This window comes from Anomaloglossus baeobatrachus, chromosome 10, assembly GCF_048569485.1.
Source record: "Anomaloglossus baeobatrachus isolate aAnoBae1 chromosome 10, aAnoBae1.hap1, whole genome shotgun sequence".
Taxonomy (NCBI): domain Eukaryota; kingdom Metazoa; phylum Chordata; class Amphibia; order Anura; family Aromobatidae; genus Anomaloglossus; species Anomaloglossus baeobatrachus.
Genome location: NC_134362.1, coordinates 66,685,806 through 66,702,015, shown reverse-complemented (window position 1 = coordinate 66,702,015; position 16,210 = coordinate 66,685,806). Strand labels below are relative to the sequence as shown.

Genomic DNA, 16,210 nt, shown 5'->3' with positions numbered 1-16,210 from the left:
TGTCCTGGATTAATTAGGCCTCAGCAATACTGTGACCAATATATGCGGAAACAGGCAATGAGGCCCACAGGACCAAATGTAGATCTGTTCGACAATCTATTGGAAGGAGCAGAGGATGGGGGGAAAACTGCTGCACTGGGTTGCTGCTAAGAAGGAAGAGAATCCCGGGCCACAATAGAAAGGGGATCCCAGCAGTGTGTGAGGATAGGGAAGAGGAAAGGTACCTATTCATATGCAGTTCTGATTCCATCTTCGCCGAATGGGAGACGTTTCCAAAGATCCCTGGAGGGAGTCTCTAAGGATGGATTTGTCTCCCTTCCGGGCCATCTCACTATGGTGGACAATCAGGCTTTTGACGGATGGCAAGTACCATCCAGGTGGCCACTCCAAGACAATTTTGATACGTTGGGGGGATAGGGTCCTGTTGAAGAGACCAGAGAGGGTACGAAGTGGATGAGACAACACTGCTCTCTCCGTCTCTAAAGTACGGAGACAGGGTGAGTGATAACACCCTGTTGCCCAAGTCACAAGATGTATCTGAAAAACAAAGAAAAGGAAAAGATTAGTAGCACACAATATGTTTAGGTGGAAATGACTCTGAGCGCAGACCCGTGTCTGCCTCCTACTGACACTAACCTACAACTGACCGTCTTGACTCCTGTTGATTGGTGTATCCTATTGAGGAGGAAGTTGGAACTAATATTTTTTGCTCAATGTCAACCTCCTAGTGGCAGCAGCATACACCCAGAGTTTCCTATGTCCTCCAATGAAGCGATAGAGAAATGATAAATGTATATCTGAAGAGCTAGTAAGGTTTTACACTTACCACAGATGACTTCTCCCCACCCTTCCAGAAATACTCCCTCAGCGGCACAGGCCCGTTTGTAAGCTCCTAAGGCAGCACATACACTAGCTTCGCTCTTCTCATAGGTACAGCTGTCATACATACAGTTCTGTGGGGAGTCATTGACAAAACTTAGTTATTTTGGACTCTGTCACCCACATATCTGGATATGGTGTATATAGCTAACAATGGTTTAAATATTTATTAGATTCTTATTTATGCCCAATGTAAAAATATTAAGACCATAGACTGAAATCAACAAAAGCAAAATCTTATGGCAAGAAGGATCTAATAACATCTATCCATGGTTAACTCTACCCAAAAATATTTTTCACCTACACTTTCATATATTCTTGGATTCACGGCAGCATGACAAGGTGCAAAAGGTCCATTTCTGTCCAAGAGCTGAGAACACCAGTGCTGTGCAAATCTCTCTGCAGGAACCAAAATTACATTTTATCCATTTATTAGAATGTTACAAATATGTATAACGAAGAGGTACAAGTATTAATATGGGAATATGAGAATGAGATTCACTTCTGATCAACATACCATTCTCCACGCTGAGGGAACATGGGTTCTCATAACTGTCCTTAACATCAGCACAGTTTCCAAAACTCTTCCATGAGTTAGCAAAAGCTGAAGCTGTTCCTTCGAGAACGCCACTGACAGTTCGGAAATCATCAGTCCGGATGTTGTTGAAATCTCCACAGAGACCTGTTGATCAGAAAATAGTGTTCCTGTATAATATATACAACACTAGTGATGAGAGAATAGTTCGATATTCGGGTGCTCTTAACGAGCAGTTGATGCATGTACTGGCGCGACTCGAGTACCTGAGTATAATGGAAGTCAATGAAGAACTTGACCATTTTTCTAGAAAATCTTCCACAAAAATGTTTGAGTTCCCCATTGACTTCCATTATACTCGGGTCCTCGAGTGGCGCCCATCCGAGCATCAACTGCACCCGAATACCGAACTATTTGCTCATCACTACACAAGACCTGATTTTGGACAAGCTGCATCTGAAAGTACATACGCTCGGTGCTCAGCCCAGTGCGGGCCACTTGCAGCTGTTGATCGGCTCGCAATGGGGGTAACAACAACGTGATCAGATGTAGTTTGCACCCAAAAAAAAGGAAAAACCCTGCCCTCCGCCCCAGAAGTGATCTGTTTATGACTGGCTGCATGTTGGCTGAGACCGGAACTGCCCAATTAGTGACTTCCATTGGGGCTCAGGTCAAGTCCAGACCCCAAACCGAACTTTATCCAAATTCTGTCTGCCCTCGCCGAACTGAACTTCCACAAGTCCGCTCATCTCTAGTCATTGGGTCTGATTCATCAAAAATTTTACACCATAAAACTGTCAAAAAGATACAAAATGTTTGCGCAATGCAGAATTGTGCATACTTTTTGTGAATTTTTGTGTTTCCATGCCAGTTTGATTCAACTCTGCCAAAACATGGGTGGAGGTGGAGAAAAGTCTGGGCAAGTGTAGCTATGCTCACTCACCTAATTCATCAACTGTACTGGTGTCTTGTATGGAAGACATGCTACGCCAGTATCTGACTGGTATAGCATTTGCACACCACTGGGAAGATGTGCCAAATTCATTAAGAGTTGTGCACCTCTGTCATTTGACATGTGACTGAGTCATTTTGTACATTAATGACTGAATCTCATTTATCAAATCTGACGAGTGTCATTTTACGAGGTAATAATTCTGTAACACGTCCATATATCCCAATAATTTTGCGACTGTTTGTTTTGAAACATGTTGTACTTCCTGTTAGTGGTAAAGTTTGCTCTATATTGTTTGCATTTATTTTAAATAAAGAAATGTGGAAAAAAAACTAAACGTATTTTTTCCTACAAAAATGTTGCTTTATCCCTAAATTTTGCATTTTCGCAAGGGTAATAGGAAAAAATGGACCATAAAATTTATTGTACAATCTTTTCAGAGTATGCCGATATACCATATGTGGTGGAAAATTACTGTTTGGGTGCATACAGGGCTCAGAAGGGAAGGAGCATTATTTGAATTTTGGAGCATAAAATTGAAAATTGGCTGAAATAAATAGCGGCTGCCATGTCATATTTGCAGAGCCCCTGATGTGCCTAAACAGTGGAAACCCAGTCAGCACTTTGAATTTTCAGATGCTTCACAGAATTGTATAATGTGGAGCTATGAAAATTGGAGAATATATTTTTCCCCCAAAATTTGTTTTATCTACAATTTTTTCATTTTTACATAGGTAACAAGAAAACATGGACCATACAATCTGTTGTGCAATTTCTCCTGAGTACACTGATACCCCATATGTGGTGGAAAACTACTGTTTGGTTGCACAGCAGGGCTTGGAAGAGAAGGAGCGCCATTTGACTTTTGGAATGCAAAATTGACTAGAATAGATGCCTTGTTGCATTTGGAGAACCCCTGATGTGCCTAAACATTGCAAACCCCCCACAAATTACCTCATTTTGGAAACTACCAGATTTTGGAAACCAGATTTTACATTTTCACAAGGGGAAATAGATAAAAATGATTGCATAATTATTACACAATTTCTTATGAACATGAAAATACGCCATATGTTACTGTTCATTACCATTTGGCCACCCGATTTGGCCACATGGCAAGACTCAAGAAGGAAGGAGTGCTTTTTAACTTTTGGAGCACATAATTTCTACATTTATGGCCTAAAACACACTTCCGCAAAAAAACGTATGTGTCTTACAATCCGTTTTTTGGGTCCGTGTTCCGTTTTTTTGGGGCGTTTCTCCGGTACGTATGGCATCCGTGTGATGGCGTATGCGAGCCATGTGTACGTGTAAAATGTCCGTGTTTGTGTGTAAAATGCCCGTGTATGTGTACGTGGAATGTCCGTGTGGAATGTCCGTTTGTGTGTTGCACAATGTCGTTGATACATGTCGGCAGACAGCAGACAGAGTTGCGCGATGAGAATGAACTCAGGTGAACTTCACCCGACTTCATTGTCATGCCGCGGCTCTGTCTGTGTGCCGCATACTGATTAGCGGTCACCTGTGAAGGATTCACCAGTGACCGCTAATCCCCCGAGTGACTGAAGTGAGCAGCCTTCTCTCATACTTACCGCTCCCCGATCACCAGCGTGGCGAGGAACAGCTGTGCAGAGAATACGCGGCAACAATTTCTTTGAATATGCCGGCCGCTCATTAATCAATCTCGTATTCCCTGCTTTCCCCACCCACAGATGTCTGTGATTGGTTGCAGTCAGACATGCCCCCCACGGTGAGTGACAGCTGTCTCACTGCACCCAATCACAGCAGCCGGTGGGCGTGTCTATACTGTGCAGGAAAATAAATAAATAAATAATTATAAAAAACGGCGTGCGGTCCCCCCCAATTTTAATACCAGCCAGATAAAGCCATACGGATGAAGGCTGGTATTCTCAGGATGGGGAGCCCCACGTTATGGGGAGCCCCCCAGCCTAACAATATCAGTCAGCAGCCACCCAGAATTGCCGCATACATTATATGCGACAGTTCTGGGTCTGTACCCGGCTCTTCCCGATTTGCCCTGGTGCGTTGGCAAATCGGGGTAATAAGGAGTTTTTGGCAGCCCATAGCTGCCACTAAATCCTAGATTAATCATGTCAGGCGTCTCCCCGAGATACCTTCCATGATTAATCTGTAAACTACAGTAAATAAACACACACACCCGAACAATCCTTTATTAGAAAAAAAAAACACTAACAAATTGCCTTGTTCACCACTTTAATAAGCCCGAAAAAGCCCTCCATGTCCGGCGTACTCCAGGATGGTCCAGCGTCGCTTCCAGCTGTGCTGCATGAAGGTGACCGGAGCTGCAGAATACACCGCCGCTCCTGTCAGCTCCACGCAGCTAATGAAGGGAATAGCGCGATCAGCTGTATTCAGCGTTGGGCGCGAGTAACCTCAGTGACAGCTCAGCTGATCGCGCGGCTGTCTTCATTAGCTGCGTGGAGCTGACAGGAGCGGATGTGTCTTCTGCAGCCCATGGGTGCTGACACATAGGCTAATAGTGGTCCGAGTGGAATGCAATGTTTCATCCCACTCGCTCCGATTTTCACGCCGTGTGTCTTAGGCCTAAATGTGGTATAGATGCACTGTGGGGTTCAGGAGGGAGTGAACTATTTGTATTTGAGAGCACAGATTTTGCTGAGATTCTTTTGGGGGAGAGGAGCCATATCATGTTTCCAGAGCCTTTATGCTACCAATAACGTGGAAACCCCTTATATTTCTGTTAATAGATGACTAACCTAAATGGGAACTTGTTTTTTGTGGGCTGAGTAGAAGCTTTAATTGGTGGTACTTTGGGGTACGGACCATTTTGGATCAGTTTATATTTATCCTGTTCTCAACACATAGCACTTACACCTGTGACCAAGACTAAGGGGCACTTTGCACACTGCGACATCGCAGGTGCGATGTCGGTCGGTGGGGTCAAATTGAAAGTGACGCACATCCGGCATCGCATGCGACATCGCAGTGTGTAAAACCTAGATGATACGATTAACGAGCGCAAAAGCGTCGTAATCGTATCATCGGTGCGGCGTCGGCGTAATTCATAATTACGCTGACACGACGGTCCGACGTTGTTCCTCGCTCCTGCGGCAGCACACATCGCTGTGTGTGAAGCCGCAGGAGCGAGGAACATCTCCTACCGGCGTCACCGCGGCTTCCGTAGGATATGCGGAAGGAAGGAGGTGGGCAGGATGTTTACATCCTGCTCATCTCCGCCCCTCCGCTCCGATTGGCCGCCTGCCGTGTGACGTCGCAGTGACGCTGCACGACCCGCCCCCTTAACAAGGAGGCGGGTCGCCGGCCACAGGGACGTCGCACGGCAGGTGAGTGTGTGTGTGAAGCTGGCGTAGTGATAATTTTCGCTACGCCAGCTATCACCACATATCGCTGCTGCGACGGGGGCGGGGACTATCGCACTCGGCATCGCAGCATCGGCCTGCGATGTCGCAGTGTGCAAAGTGCCCCTTACTTAGGCTATGTCCGCACGTTGCTTTTTACCTGCTTTTTACCTGCTTTTTCAACTGCAGCGTTTAATGCCAAAATGGTTGTGTTCTGCTTTTCAAGCAAAGTCTATGGGAATTTGGGTTTCTTGTCCGCACTATGCAGTTCAAACTGCAGCCTTTTTGTGGCAGAACTTTGGTCAAAAACTCAGCTTTGCAGTGCAAAACCCAAATGGCAAAAACAATTGACATGTCAATTGTTTTTGCCATTTGGGTTTTGCACTGCAAAGCTGAGTTTTTGACCAAAGTTCTGCCACAAAAAGGCTGCAGTTTGAACTGCATAGTGCGGACAAGAAACCCAAATTCCCATAGATTTTGCTTGAAAAGCAAAACACAACCATTTTGGCATTAAACGCTGCAGTTGAAAAAGCAGCAAAAAAGCAGGTAAAAAGCAGGTAAAAAGCAACGTGCGGACATAGCCTTACTGTGATCTTTGTGAGACAGAATGATCAAATAAACAATAATTGGATTAATTTATTGTTTATGCTCGTCACTACACAGCATAAGTGATTAGACGGCTTTATTCTTCAGGTAGGTGTGACTGCAGCGATACCAGATTTACATTTTTTTTTTGTTTGGCAACTATCACACACTTAAAACCACTTTTTTTTTCTACAGTTGCACCACCCTATTTCAGATCAGTACAATTAGAGTGATACCATAGTACTGTTTTTGCATCGCTGTATTCTGAGAGCTATAGCTTTTTTCATTTTCTAATGATGAAGGTGTGTGGCGGCTTTTTCTTTGCGGGACAAGATTTTTAGTGATACCATTTTTTTTCATATTGGTCTTTTTCACCAACTTTTATTCCACTTTTATTTCGGAATTATGATGAAAAAGCATTCTTTTTTGCTACTTTTTTTTATTTATTTTGTTACAGTGTTCACTGTAGGGGTTAAATAGTCCGACCGTTTTATAGATTGTGTCATTCTGGACACGGCGATTCCAAATATGTGTACCTTATTTGTTTATTTTTGTTTTTACATAAATATTCATACTTATTGGTGTAATATTTGGGGGGAGGACATTTCAATGGTTTTTGTAATTTTTTTTCAACATTTTTTACTTAGTCCCTCTATGGTCCCTCTATACTTTTATTCTTCTGATCATTGGTTTCGTACATTGCAATAGACATGTACTGTGACATACTGAAGCAGAGCATGATCCCTTCGCTTCAGAAACTGGGCCACAGGACAGTGTTCCAATATAACAACCCCAAACACCTCCAAGATGAGCACTTCCTTCCTAAATAAACTGAGGGTAAAAGTGCTGGGCTAGCCAAGCGTCTCCAGACCTAAACCCTATTGACCATCTGTGGGGCCTCCTCAAATGGAAGGTGGAGAAGCGAAAGGTCGTGTTGTCATCATGGAGGATGGAAGAGGATCCAGTGGCTCTTGTGAAGTTCTAGAGAACTCCATGCCCAAGAGAGGTAAGGCAGTGCTTGAAAATAATGGTGGCCACACAACACATTGGCACTTCGGGCACAATTTTCCATTTTCACTCAATGGTATACTCACTTTTATTGTTCACAGATTTTTCTAAATCTGTGTTGGTGAGCACTCCTCATTTACTGAGATAATCCATCCACCTCACAGGTGTGTCATATCAAGATGCTGATTAGAAAGCATGATTATTACACAGGTGTGCCTTAGGCTGACCACAATAAAAAGACACTCTAAAATGTGGTTTTACAGTATTGCCGGGTCTGGGGGGGGGGGGTTTAGAAAAACAGTTAGTATCTGGTGTAAACATTTACCAGTCTGCATATGCTCTGTATAGTGTGAATCAGGATTGATCCCTGAAGAAGACACCCTCCAATGTGCCAGATGCTATTGAACGTATTTACCCACTCACGTCAGTTACAACGACAAACTGCAGTCAGGTGGAGACCCGATAAGAATGACGAGCATTCCTGAGACGGTTTCTGACAGTTTAAAATTCTTCTGTAACCAATGCAATCAGTATGCTGTGCAACATTAAGGTTGCGAAGATAGTGAAACAGCTCAATGGATTTACCCATCATGGTATGTTTCTTTTTATAAGCCATCAGTTCAACCAACTGATATAATTTTTCACTAAGAGGCAGGATTGCTTTCTAATTCCTGACAGATTTCAGCTGGTGTCACGAGTTTCCATGGCTTTTTGCATCTCTCTTTCTTCATGTGTTCTATACTTTTCCCTGTGTCATTTCTCATTATTACACATCACTACATTTTTGGACACCTATGGTTTGATTTCTTGGCTTGTATGGATTGGATGGGTTGTTACTGACATCTGGTGAGAAATTCATGTCAATAACACCTTTAGAAACATATTTACTTTGAAACTTGGTGATGTGTACAATACTTTTTCCCCAGCTATATAAAGTATATACACAAATAAGTTCTGTGTCACACAAGCCTTGTTTTCAGGATTTTGGCTTATTAGCAAAATTAGAACAGGTGGATATTATACTGCCCTCGTTGTTTGCAGTTTATGAAGAATAAGAAGGGAATTTTGTTTACTTACCGTAAATTCCTTTTCTTCTAGCTCCTATTGGGAGACCCAGACAATTGGGTGTATAGCTTCTGCCTCCGGAGGCCACACAAAGTATTACACTCAAAAGTGTAACCCCTCCCCTCTGCCTATACACCCTCCCGTGCATCACGGGCTCCTCAGTTTTGGTGAAAAAGCAGGAAGGAGGAAACTTATAGATTGGTTTAAGGTAAATTCAATCCGAAGGATGTTCGGAGAACTGAAAACCATGAAACAATTGAACATGAACAACATGTGTACACAAAAGAACAACTAGCCCGAAGGGAACAGGGGCGGGTGCTGGGTCTCCCAATAGGAGCTAGAAGAAAAGAAATTTACGGTAAGTAAACAAAATTCCCTTCTTCCTTGTCGCTCCATTGGGAGACCCAGACAATTGGGATGTCCAAAAGCAGTCCCTGGGTGGGTAAAAGAATACCTCGATAACAAGAGCCGACACGACTCCCTCTTACAGGTGGGCCACCGCCGCCTGAAGGACTTGCCTACCTAGACTGGCATCTGCCGAAGCATAGGCATGCACTTGATAGTGCTTTGTGAAAGTGTGCATACTAGACCACGTAGCTGCCTGACACACTTGTAGAGCCGTTGCCTGGTGCCGCAATGCCCAGGACGCCCCCACGGCTCTGGTAGAATGGGCTTTCAGCCCCGAAGGAATCGGAAGCCCCGAAGAACGGTAAGCTTCAAGAATCGGTTCCTTGATCCACCGAGCCAAGGTTGACCTGGAAGCTTGCGAACCCTTACGCTGACCAGCCACAAGGACAAAAAGCGCATCTGAACGGCGCAGGGGCGCTGTGCGAGACACGTAGAAACGGAGTGCTCTCACTAGATCTAATGAGTGCAAATCCTTTTCAAAGCGGTGAATTGGATTAGGGCAAAATGAAGGTAAGGTGATATCCTGATTGAGATGAAAAGGCGATACCACCTTAGGGAGAAATTCCGGAACAGGACGGAGAACCACCTTATCCTGGTGAAAAACCAGGAAGGGGGCTTTGCATGACAGTGCTGCAAGCTCCGACACTCTACGGAGTGAAGTAACTGCTACTAGAAATGCCACTTTCTGCGAAAGACGTGATAAGGAGACATCCCGCAGCGGCTCAAAGGGCGGTTTCTGAAGAGCCGTTAGCACCCTGTTAAGGTCCCAGGGTTCCAGCGGACGCTTGTAAGGTGGGACTATGTGGCAAACTCCCTGCAGGAATGTGCGGACCTGCGGAAGCTTGGCCAGGCGCTTTTGAAAGAATATTGAGAGTGCCGATACTTGCCCTTTGAGAGAACTAAGTGACAACCCCTTATCCATTCCGGATTGAAGGAAGGAAAGAAAAGTGGGTAAGGCAAAAGGCCAGGGAGTAAAACCTTTATCAGAACACCAGGACAAGAAAATCCGCCAAGTCCTGTGATAGATCTTGGCGGACGTCGGTTTCCTGGCCTGTCTCATAGTGGCAATGACATCCTGAGACAACCCTGAAGACGCTAGGAGCCAGGACTCAATGGCCACACAGTCAGGTTGAGGGCCGCAGAATTCAGATGGAAAAACGGCCCTTGCGACAGCAAGTCTGGGCGGTCTGGCAGCGCCCACGGCTGACCCACCGTGAGATGCCACAGATCCGGGTACCATGACCGCCTCGGCCAGTCTGGAGCGACGAGAATGGCGCGAAGGCAGTCGGACCTGATCTTGCGTAGTACTCTGGGCAGCATTGCCAGAGGAGGAAATACATAAGGCAGTCGAAACTGCGACCAATCCTGAACTAATGCGTCCGCCGCCAGAGCTCTGTGATCTTGAGATCGTGCCATGAAGGCCGGGACCTTGTTGTTGTGCCGTGACGCCATGAGATCGACGTCCGGCGTTCCCCAGCGGCGACAGATCTCTCGAAACACTTCTGGGTGCAGGGACCATTCCCCTGCATCCATGCCCTGACGACTGAGAAAATCTGCTTCCCAGTTTTCTACGCCCGGTATGTGAACTGCGGAGATGGTGGATGCTGTGGCTTCCACCCACTGCAGAATTCGCTGGACTTCCTGGAAGGCTTGACGACTCCGCGTGCCGCCTTGGTGGTTGATGTATGCAACGGCAGTGGCGTTGTCCGACTGGATACGGATCTGCCTGCCCTCCAGCAACTGCTGGAAAGCCAATAGGGCCAGATACACTGCCCTTATCTCCAGGACATTGATCTGAAGGGAAGACTCTATCGGAGTCCAGGTTCCCTGAGCCCTGTGATGGAGGAACACCGCTCCCCACCCTGACAGGCTCGCGTCCGTGGTGACTACAGCCCAGGTTGGGGGCAGGAAGGATTTTCCCTGTGATAGAGAAGTGGGAAGAAGCCACCACTGAAGAGACGTCTTTGTTGCAAGGGAAAGAGAGACGTTCCTGTCGAGAGAGTTCGACCTCCTGTCCCATTTGTGGAGAATGTCCCACTGGAGCGGGCGCAGATGGAATTGCGCGAAGGGCACTGCTTCCATCGCTGCCACCATCTTCCCCAGGAAGTGCATGAGGCGTCTCAAGGGGTGTGACTGAGTCTGAATCAGAGATTGCACCCCTGCCTGCAGTGACAGCTGTTTGTCTAGTGGTAGCTTGACTACCGCTGACTGTGTATGAAACTCCATCCCTAGATAGGTCAGAGATTGGGTCGGTGTCAACTTGGATTTTGGGAAGTTGATGAGCCACCCGAACTGCTGGAGGGTCTCCAGAGCGACGGTAAGGCTGTGTTGACACGCCGCCCGAGAAGGTGCCCTGACTAGGAGATCGTCTAAGTAGGGAATCACCGAGTGCCCCTGAGAATGCAGGACCGCCACAACGGATGCCATGACTTTGGTGAAAACCCGTGGGGCTGTCGCCAGGCCGAAGAGCAATGCCACGAACTGAAGGTGTTCGTCCCCGATGGCGAAACGCAAAAAGCGTTGATGTTGTGGTGCGATCGGCACATGGAGATAGGCATCCTTGATGTCGATCGATGCGAGGAAGTCTCCTTGTGACATCGAGGCGATGACCGAGCAGAGAGATTCCATCCGGAATCGTCTGGTGCTCACGTGTTTGTTGAGCAATTTGAGGTCCAGAATGGGACGGAATGATCCGTCTTTCTTTGGCACCACGAATAAGTTGGAGTAAAAACCGCGACCCTGTTCCTGAGTGGGAACGGGGGTCACGACTCCTTCTTTTTTCAGAGCGTCCACTGCTTGAAAAAGTGCGTCTGCTCGCGCGGGGGGCGGGGAGGTTCTGAAGAAACGAGTCGGAGGACGAGAGCTGAACTCTATCCTGTAACCGTGAGACAGGATGTCTCTCACCCATCGGTCTTGAACATGTGGCCACCAGGCGTCGCGAAAGCGGGAGAGCCTGCCACCGACCGAGGATGCGGTTCGGGGATGCCGTGAGTCATGAGGAGGCCGCCTTGGAAGCAGTGCCTCCGGCGGTCTTTTGGGGGCGTGACTTAGACCGCCACGCATAGGAGTTCCTCTGGCCTTTGTCCTGTCTATTGGACGAAGAGGACTGTGGCTTGGCGGAGGGACGAAAGGACCGAAACCTCGATTGTATTTTTCGTTGCTGAGGTCTCTTAGGTTTGGACTGGGGTAAGGAGGAGTCCTTTCCCTTGGATTCCTTAATAATCTCATCCAATCGTTCGCCAAACAATCTCTCGCCAGAAAACGGCAAACCGGTTAAGAACCTCTTGGAAGCCGAGTCTGCCTTCCATTCGCGCAGCCACATGGCCCTGCGGACTGCAACCGAATTAGCGGATGCCACCGCTGTACGGCTAGCAGAGTCTAGGACTGCGTTCATGGCGTAGGAAGAAAACGCCGACGCCTGAGAGGTTAAAGATGCAACCTGCGGGGCAGACGTACGTGTGACCGCATTAATCTCAGCCAGACAAGCTGAGATAGCTTGGAGTGCCCACACGGCTGCAAAAGCCGGGGCAAAAGACGCTCCCGTGGCCTCATAGATGGATTTCACCAGGAGTTCTATCTGCCTGTCAGTGGCATCTTTTAGTGATGAGCCATCTGCAACCGAAACCACAGATCTAGCCGCCAATCTGGAGACTGGGGGATCCACCTTAGGACATTGAGCCCAACCCTTAACTACGTCAGCGGGGAAGGGGTAACGTGTGTCTGTAAGGCGCTTAGTAAAGCGCTTGTCCGGAACCGCTCTGGGCTTCTGGATGGCATCCCTGAAGTTAGAGTGATCAAAAAATGCACTCCGTGTACGTTTGGGAAACCGAAACTGGTGTTTCTCCTGCTGAGAGGCCGACTCCTCTATAGGTGGAGGCGGGGGAGATAGATCCAACACCTGATTGATGGACGAGATAAGATCATTTACTAAGGCGTCCCCTTCAGGTGTATCAAGATTGAGAGCAACATCAGGGTCCAAGCCCTGAGCTGCAACCTCCGCCTCGTCCTCCAGAGAGTCCTTAAAACTGGGAACCCGAGCAGCGTGAGGAAGTCGGGGAAGATTCCAAGCGAGCCCGCTTAGCTGGTCTGGGACTGTGGTCCGTGGAGGAGTCCTCCACGTGAGACCTAGGGTCCACCCCGGCCGGAGTGTACCGAGAGGGACCTGGAGGCGCCGATCTAACAGGGTCAGGGGCCTGTGTAAGGACCGGTCTGGACTGCAGGGCTTCCAGCAACTTGGCAGACCATTTGTCCATAGACTGAGCCATGGATTGTGAGAGTGACTCTGAGAGCTTTTCAGCAAAAACTGCAAACTCTGTCGCTGCCACCTGGACAGTGGAAGCAGGGGGGTCTGCCTGAGCCGAGGGGCCCACTAGTGACCGAGGCTCCGGCTGAGCAAGCGTAACAGGGGTCGAGCATTGCTCACAGTGAGGGTAGGGGGAACCCGCAGGTAACATGGCCCTACAAGAGGTACATGTCGCAAAAAAAACCTGTGCTTTAGTGCCCTTGCTCCTTGTGGCCGACATGCTGTTGTGTCCTAGGAGCGTGATCACTGAGGGTATATAGAAAAAAGGGTATACAGCCCGGCCGAACAGAAATAAGTATATATATACGTATCTATACCGGCACCCAAGGGGACCAACACCGAGTGACCGGTGCGGCTTACCGACCGCTAAAAAGCGGGGTGTGTGTGCTCCAGATTCCCTGCCTTGGTCTCCCAGAGCTGCAGAGCTGTTCTCTGTGATTCTCCACCGGCAGAATGTCCTAAAGATGGCTGCCGGAGCTCTCAGGGGAGGAGTGAAGCCATGGGCGGCGTTAGGAAAAGTGCGGGAATCTGGGGTCCCCACAGTGATCAGTGAGGGGGGAAGGAGCATACAGGATGCCCCGGCCCTCACATCCGACGTCAGGTCGGCTGTCCCGCCCCTATCTTTGATAGACAGGCCCGGGGGCGGGAGTTTTGCCACTAGGCTGCGATGAAGCCGGGGACTAAATTTAATACCGCGGCCGACAAGCAGGCGCGGTCGGCGCGGTAGTCCCCGGTCTTCACAATTCAGCAGTCAGATGCGGCGTCCGGAAACCAGGCGCTCCATACACAGTCCCCATGGGGACACAGAGTACCTCGTGGATGCAGGGCCCTGTCCCTGAGGATAGAAAAGCTCCTGTCCAGCAGATTCCCTCAGGGGCTGCGGAGGGAGCACGGTCCCAGAACCTGGATGACCGCTTCGGATCCCACTTCTACCAGAGCCCTCAGGGATGGAGAAGGAAACTCGGCATGAGGCTCCGGCCGTCATACCCGCAATGGGTACCTCAACCTTAACAGCACCGCCGACTTAGTGGGGTGAGAAGGGAGCATGCAGGGGGCCCCGTGGGGGCCCTCTTTTCTTCCAACCGATACAATCAGCAGCTGCTGCTGACTAAAATGGAGATGTGTGAGTGGATGTGTGCCTCCTTCCACACAAAGCATAAAACTGAGGAGCCCGTGATGCACGGGAGGGTGTATAGGCAGAGGGGAGGGGTTACACTTTTGAGTGTAATACTTTGTGTGGCCTCCGGAGGCAGAAGCTATACACCCAATTGTCTGGGTCTCCCAATGGAGCGACAAAGAAAAATCCACTGTTATTAAGGTGCTGTTACTGCAGTGTATCTAAGAACAATCAATTCACATTCACACTGACTTTACAGGTCCTGCACCTCCCTATATAATCAGAATCTTTAGAATATTGTTCACAGACTGGGACTACCAATGCCATTTTAGTGTGTTTCAGCAGGACAGTTCTACACCACAATCAGAGTAGCCTTTTTCATCTCTATGTGGAAAGGGCTGTGTGCTCACACCTCCTTTTCATCTATATATATAATTGCCTTATTCTGTCTGTCTGTCTGTCTTGCTCCAAAATTGTGTCCTTACGGTGATAAACAGCGGATTGGCCGCTAGGCTCGCCATGGCCCTCCCCCACACGGATTGGCCGCTCGCCTCGGCTTTGCCCCCTCACATGGATTGGCCTCTCACCCCGACCCCTGCACGCATTGGAAACTCGGCCACGCCCCGCCCCCCTCACCACGCATTGCACGCTCGCTCTGGCCCCGCCCCCCGCACGCATTCCCCGAACCGACTCCCAGGTGAGTGCTGTACCCCCGGGAGCCCACATCAGCGTACGCCGGCGTACGCTGATGTGGGCTCCCGTGCGAGCGGGGGCGGGCCTGCAGCGACGGAACACACACACACGCACATAAGAACAGACACACACACACACACTCTCACACATCAGATCACACATCAGATCACACTCACTCTCACACACACATCAGATCGCATCCACACACTCACAACATCCCGTGATATCGCTTGCTTCTCGGCGGCGATCCTGTGCGTGCAGTGATCTTCCAGGACCTGCTGGAGGATCACATGGCCGGAAGCATGTGGTCTCTCCGGATGTTGTGATTGTGTGAGCGCTGTGCGATATCGTCAGTGTGTGTGTGCGTGTATGCGATCGGATGTGTGTGAGTGTGTTCTGATGTGTGTGTGTGTGTGCGTGTATGCGATCGGATGTGTGTGAGTGTGTTCTGATGTGTGAGTGTGTGAGTGTATGCAATCGGATCTGTAAGTGTCAGCAGAGGAGCACGGCGTGCAGCACAGCTGCTGGGACCGCCCACCGGTGGGCACAGGGAGAAGTGGGGTGTGTGTGTGAGTGTATGCGATCAGATGTGTGCGTGTATACTGTCTGATGGGTGACTGTGGAGCACGATGGGGGGTGCACAGCATGGGGAATGGAGCACGATGGGGAGTGCGCAGCATGGGGGATGGAGCACGATGGGGAGTGCGCAGCATGGGGGATGGAGCACGATGGGGAGTGCGCAGCATGGGGGATGGAGCACGATGGGGAGTGCGCAGCATAGGGGATGGAGCACAATGGGGAGTGCGCAGCATGGGGGATGGAGCACGATGGGGGGTGCGCAGCATGGGGGATGGAGCACGATGGGGGGTGCACAGCATGGGGGATGGAGCACAATGGGGGGTGCGCAGCATGGGGGATGGAGAACGATGGGGGGTGTGCAGCATGGGGGATGGAGCACGATGGGGGTGCGCAGCATATGGGGGATGGAGCACGATGGTGGGTGCGCAGCATGGGGGATGGAGCACGATGGGGGGTGCACACCTCCCCCCAAAACACACACACACACACCGCCACACACGCACTGCACAACACACCACACACACACTGGGAACCACAAACACTGCCATACACAGACACCCACACACACAGACAACGCCCCACACACACAACACCCAACACACAAACACCGCGGCACACACAAATATACGCACATACCGCACAACACACACATTGCACAAAACATACCTCCCCCCAAAACACACAGACACACCCCACACCCACACAAACCGCGCAACACACACAC

At 49.1% G+C, this 16,210-nt stretch overlaps 1 protein-coding gene across 1 annotated transcript in view; it reads right to left on the bottom strand.

Moving 5' to 3' along the window:
- Window positions 1-16,210, bottom strand: part of LOC142254350 (mucin-5B-like) — a 130,850-nt gene that overhangs the window by 94,897 nt on the left and 19,743 nt on the right. Inside the window, exons 14-16 of the mRNA XM_075325395.1 lie at window positions 1,397-1,561; window positions 1,184-1,278; window positions 827-953 (exon numbers count right to left, since the gene is read on the bottom strand). Of these exons, the coding sequence (XP_075181510.1) occupies window positions 827-953; window positions 1,184-1,278; window positions 1,397-1,561 (387 nt within the window). The remainder of the gene's footprint in view (window positions 1-826; window positions 954-1,183; window positions 1,279-1,396; window positions 1,562-16,210) is intronic.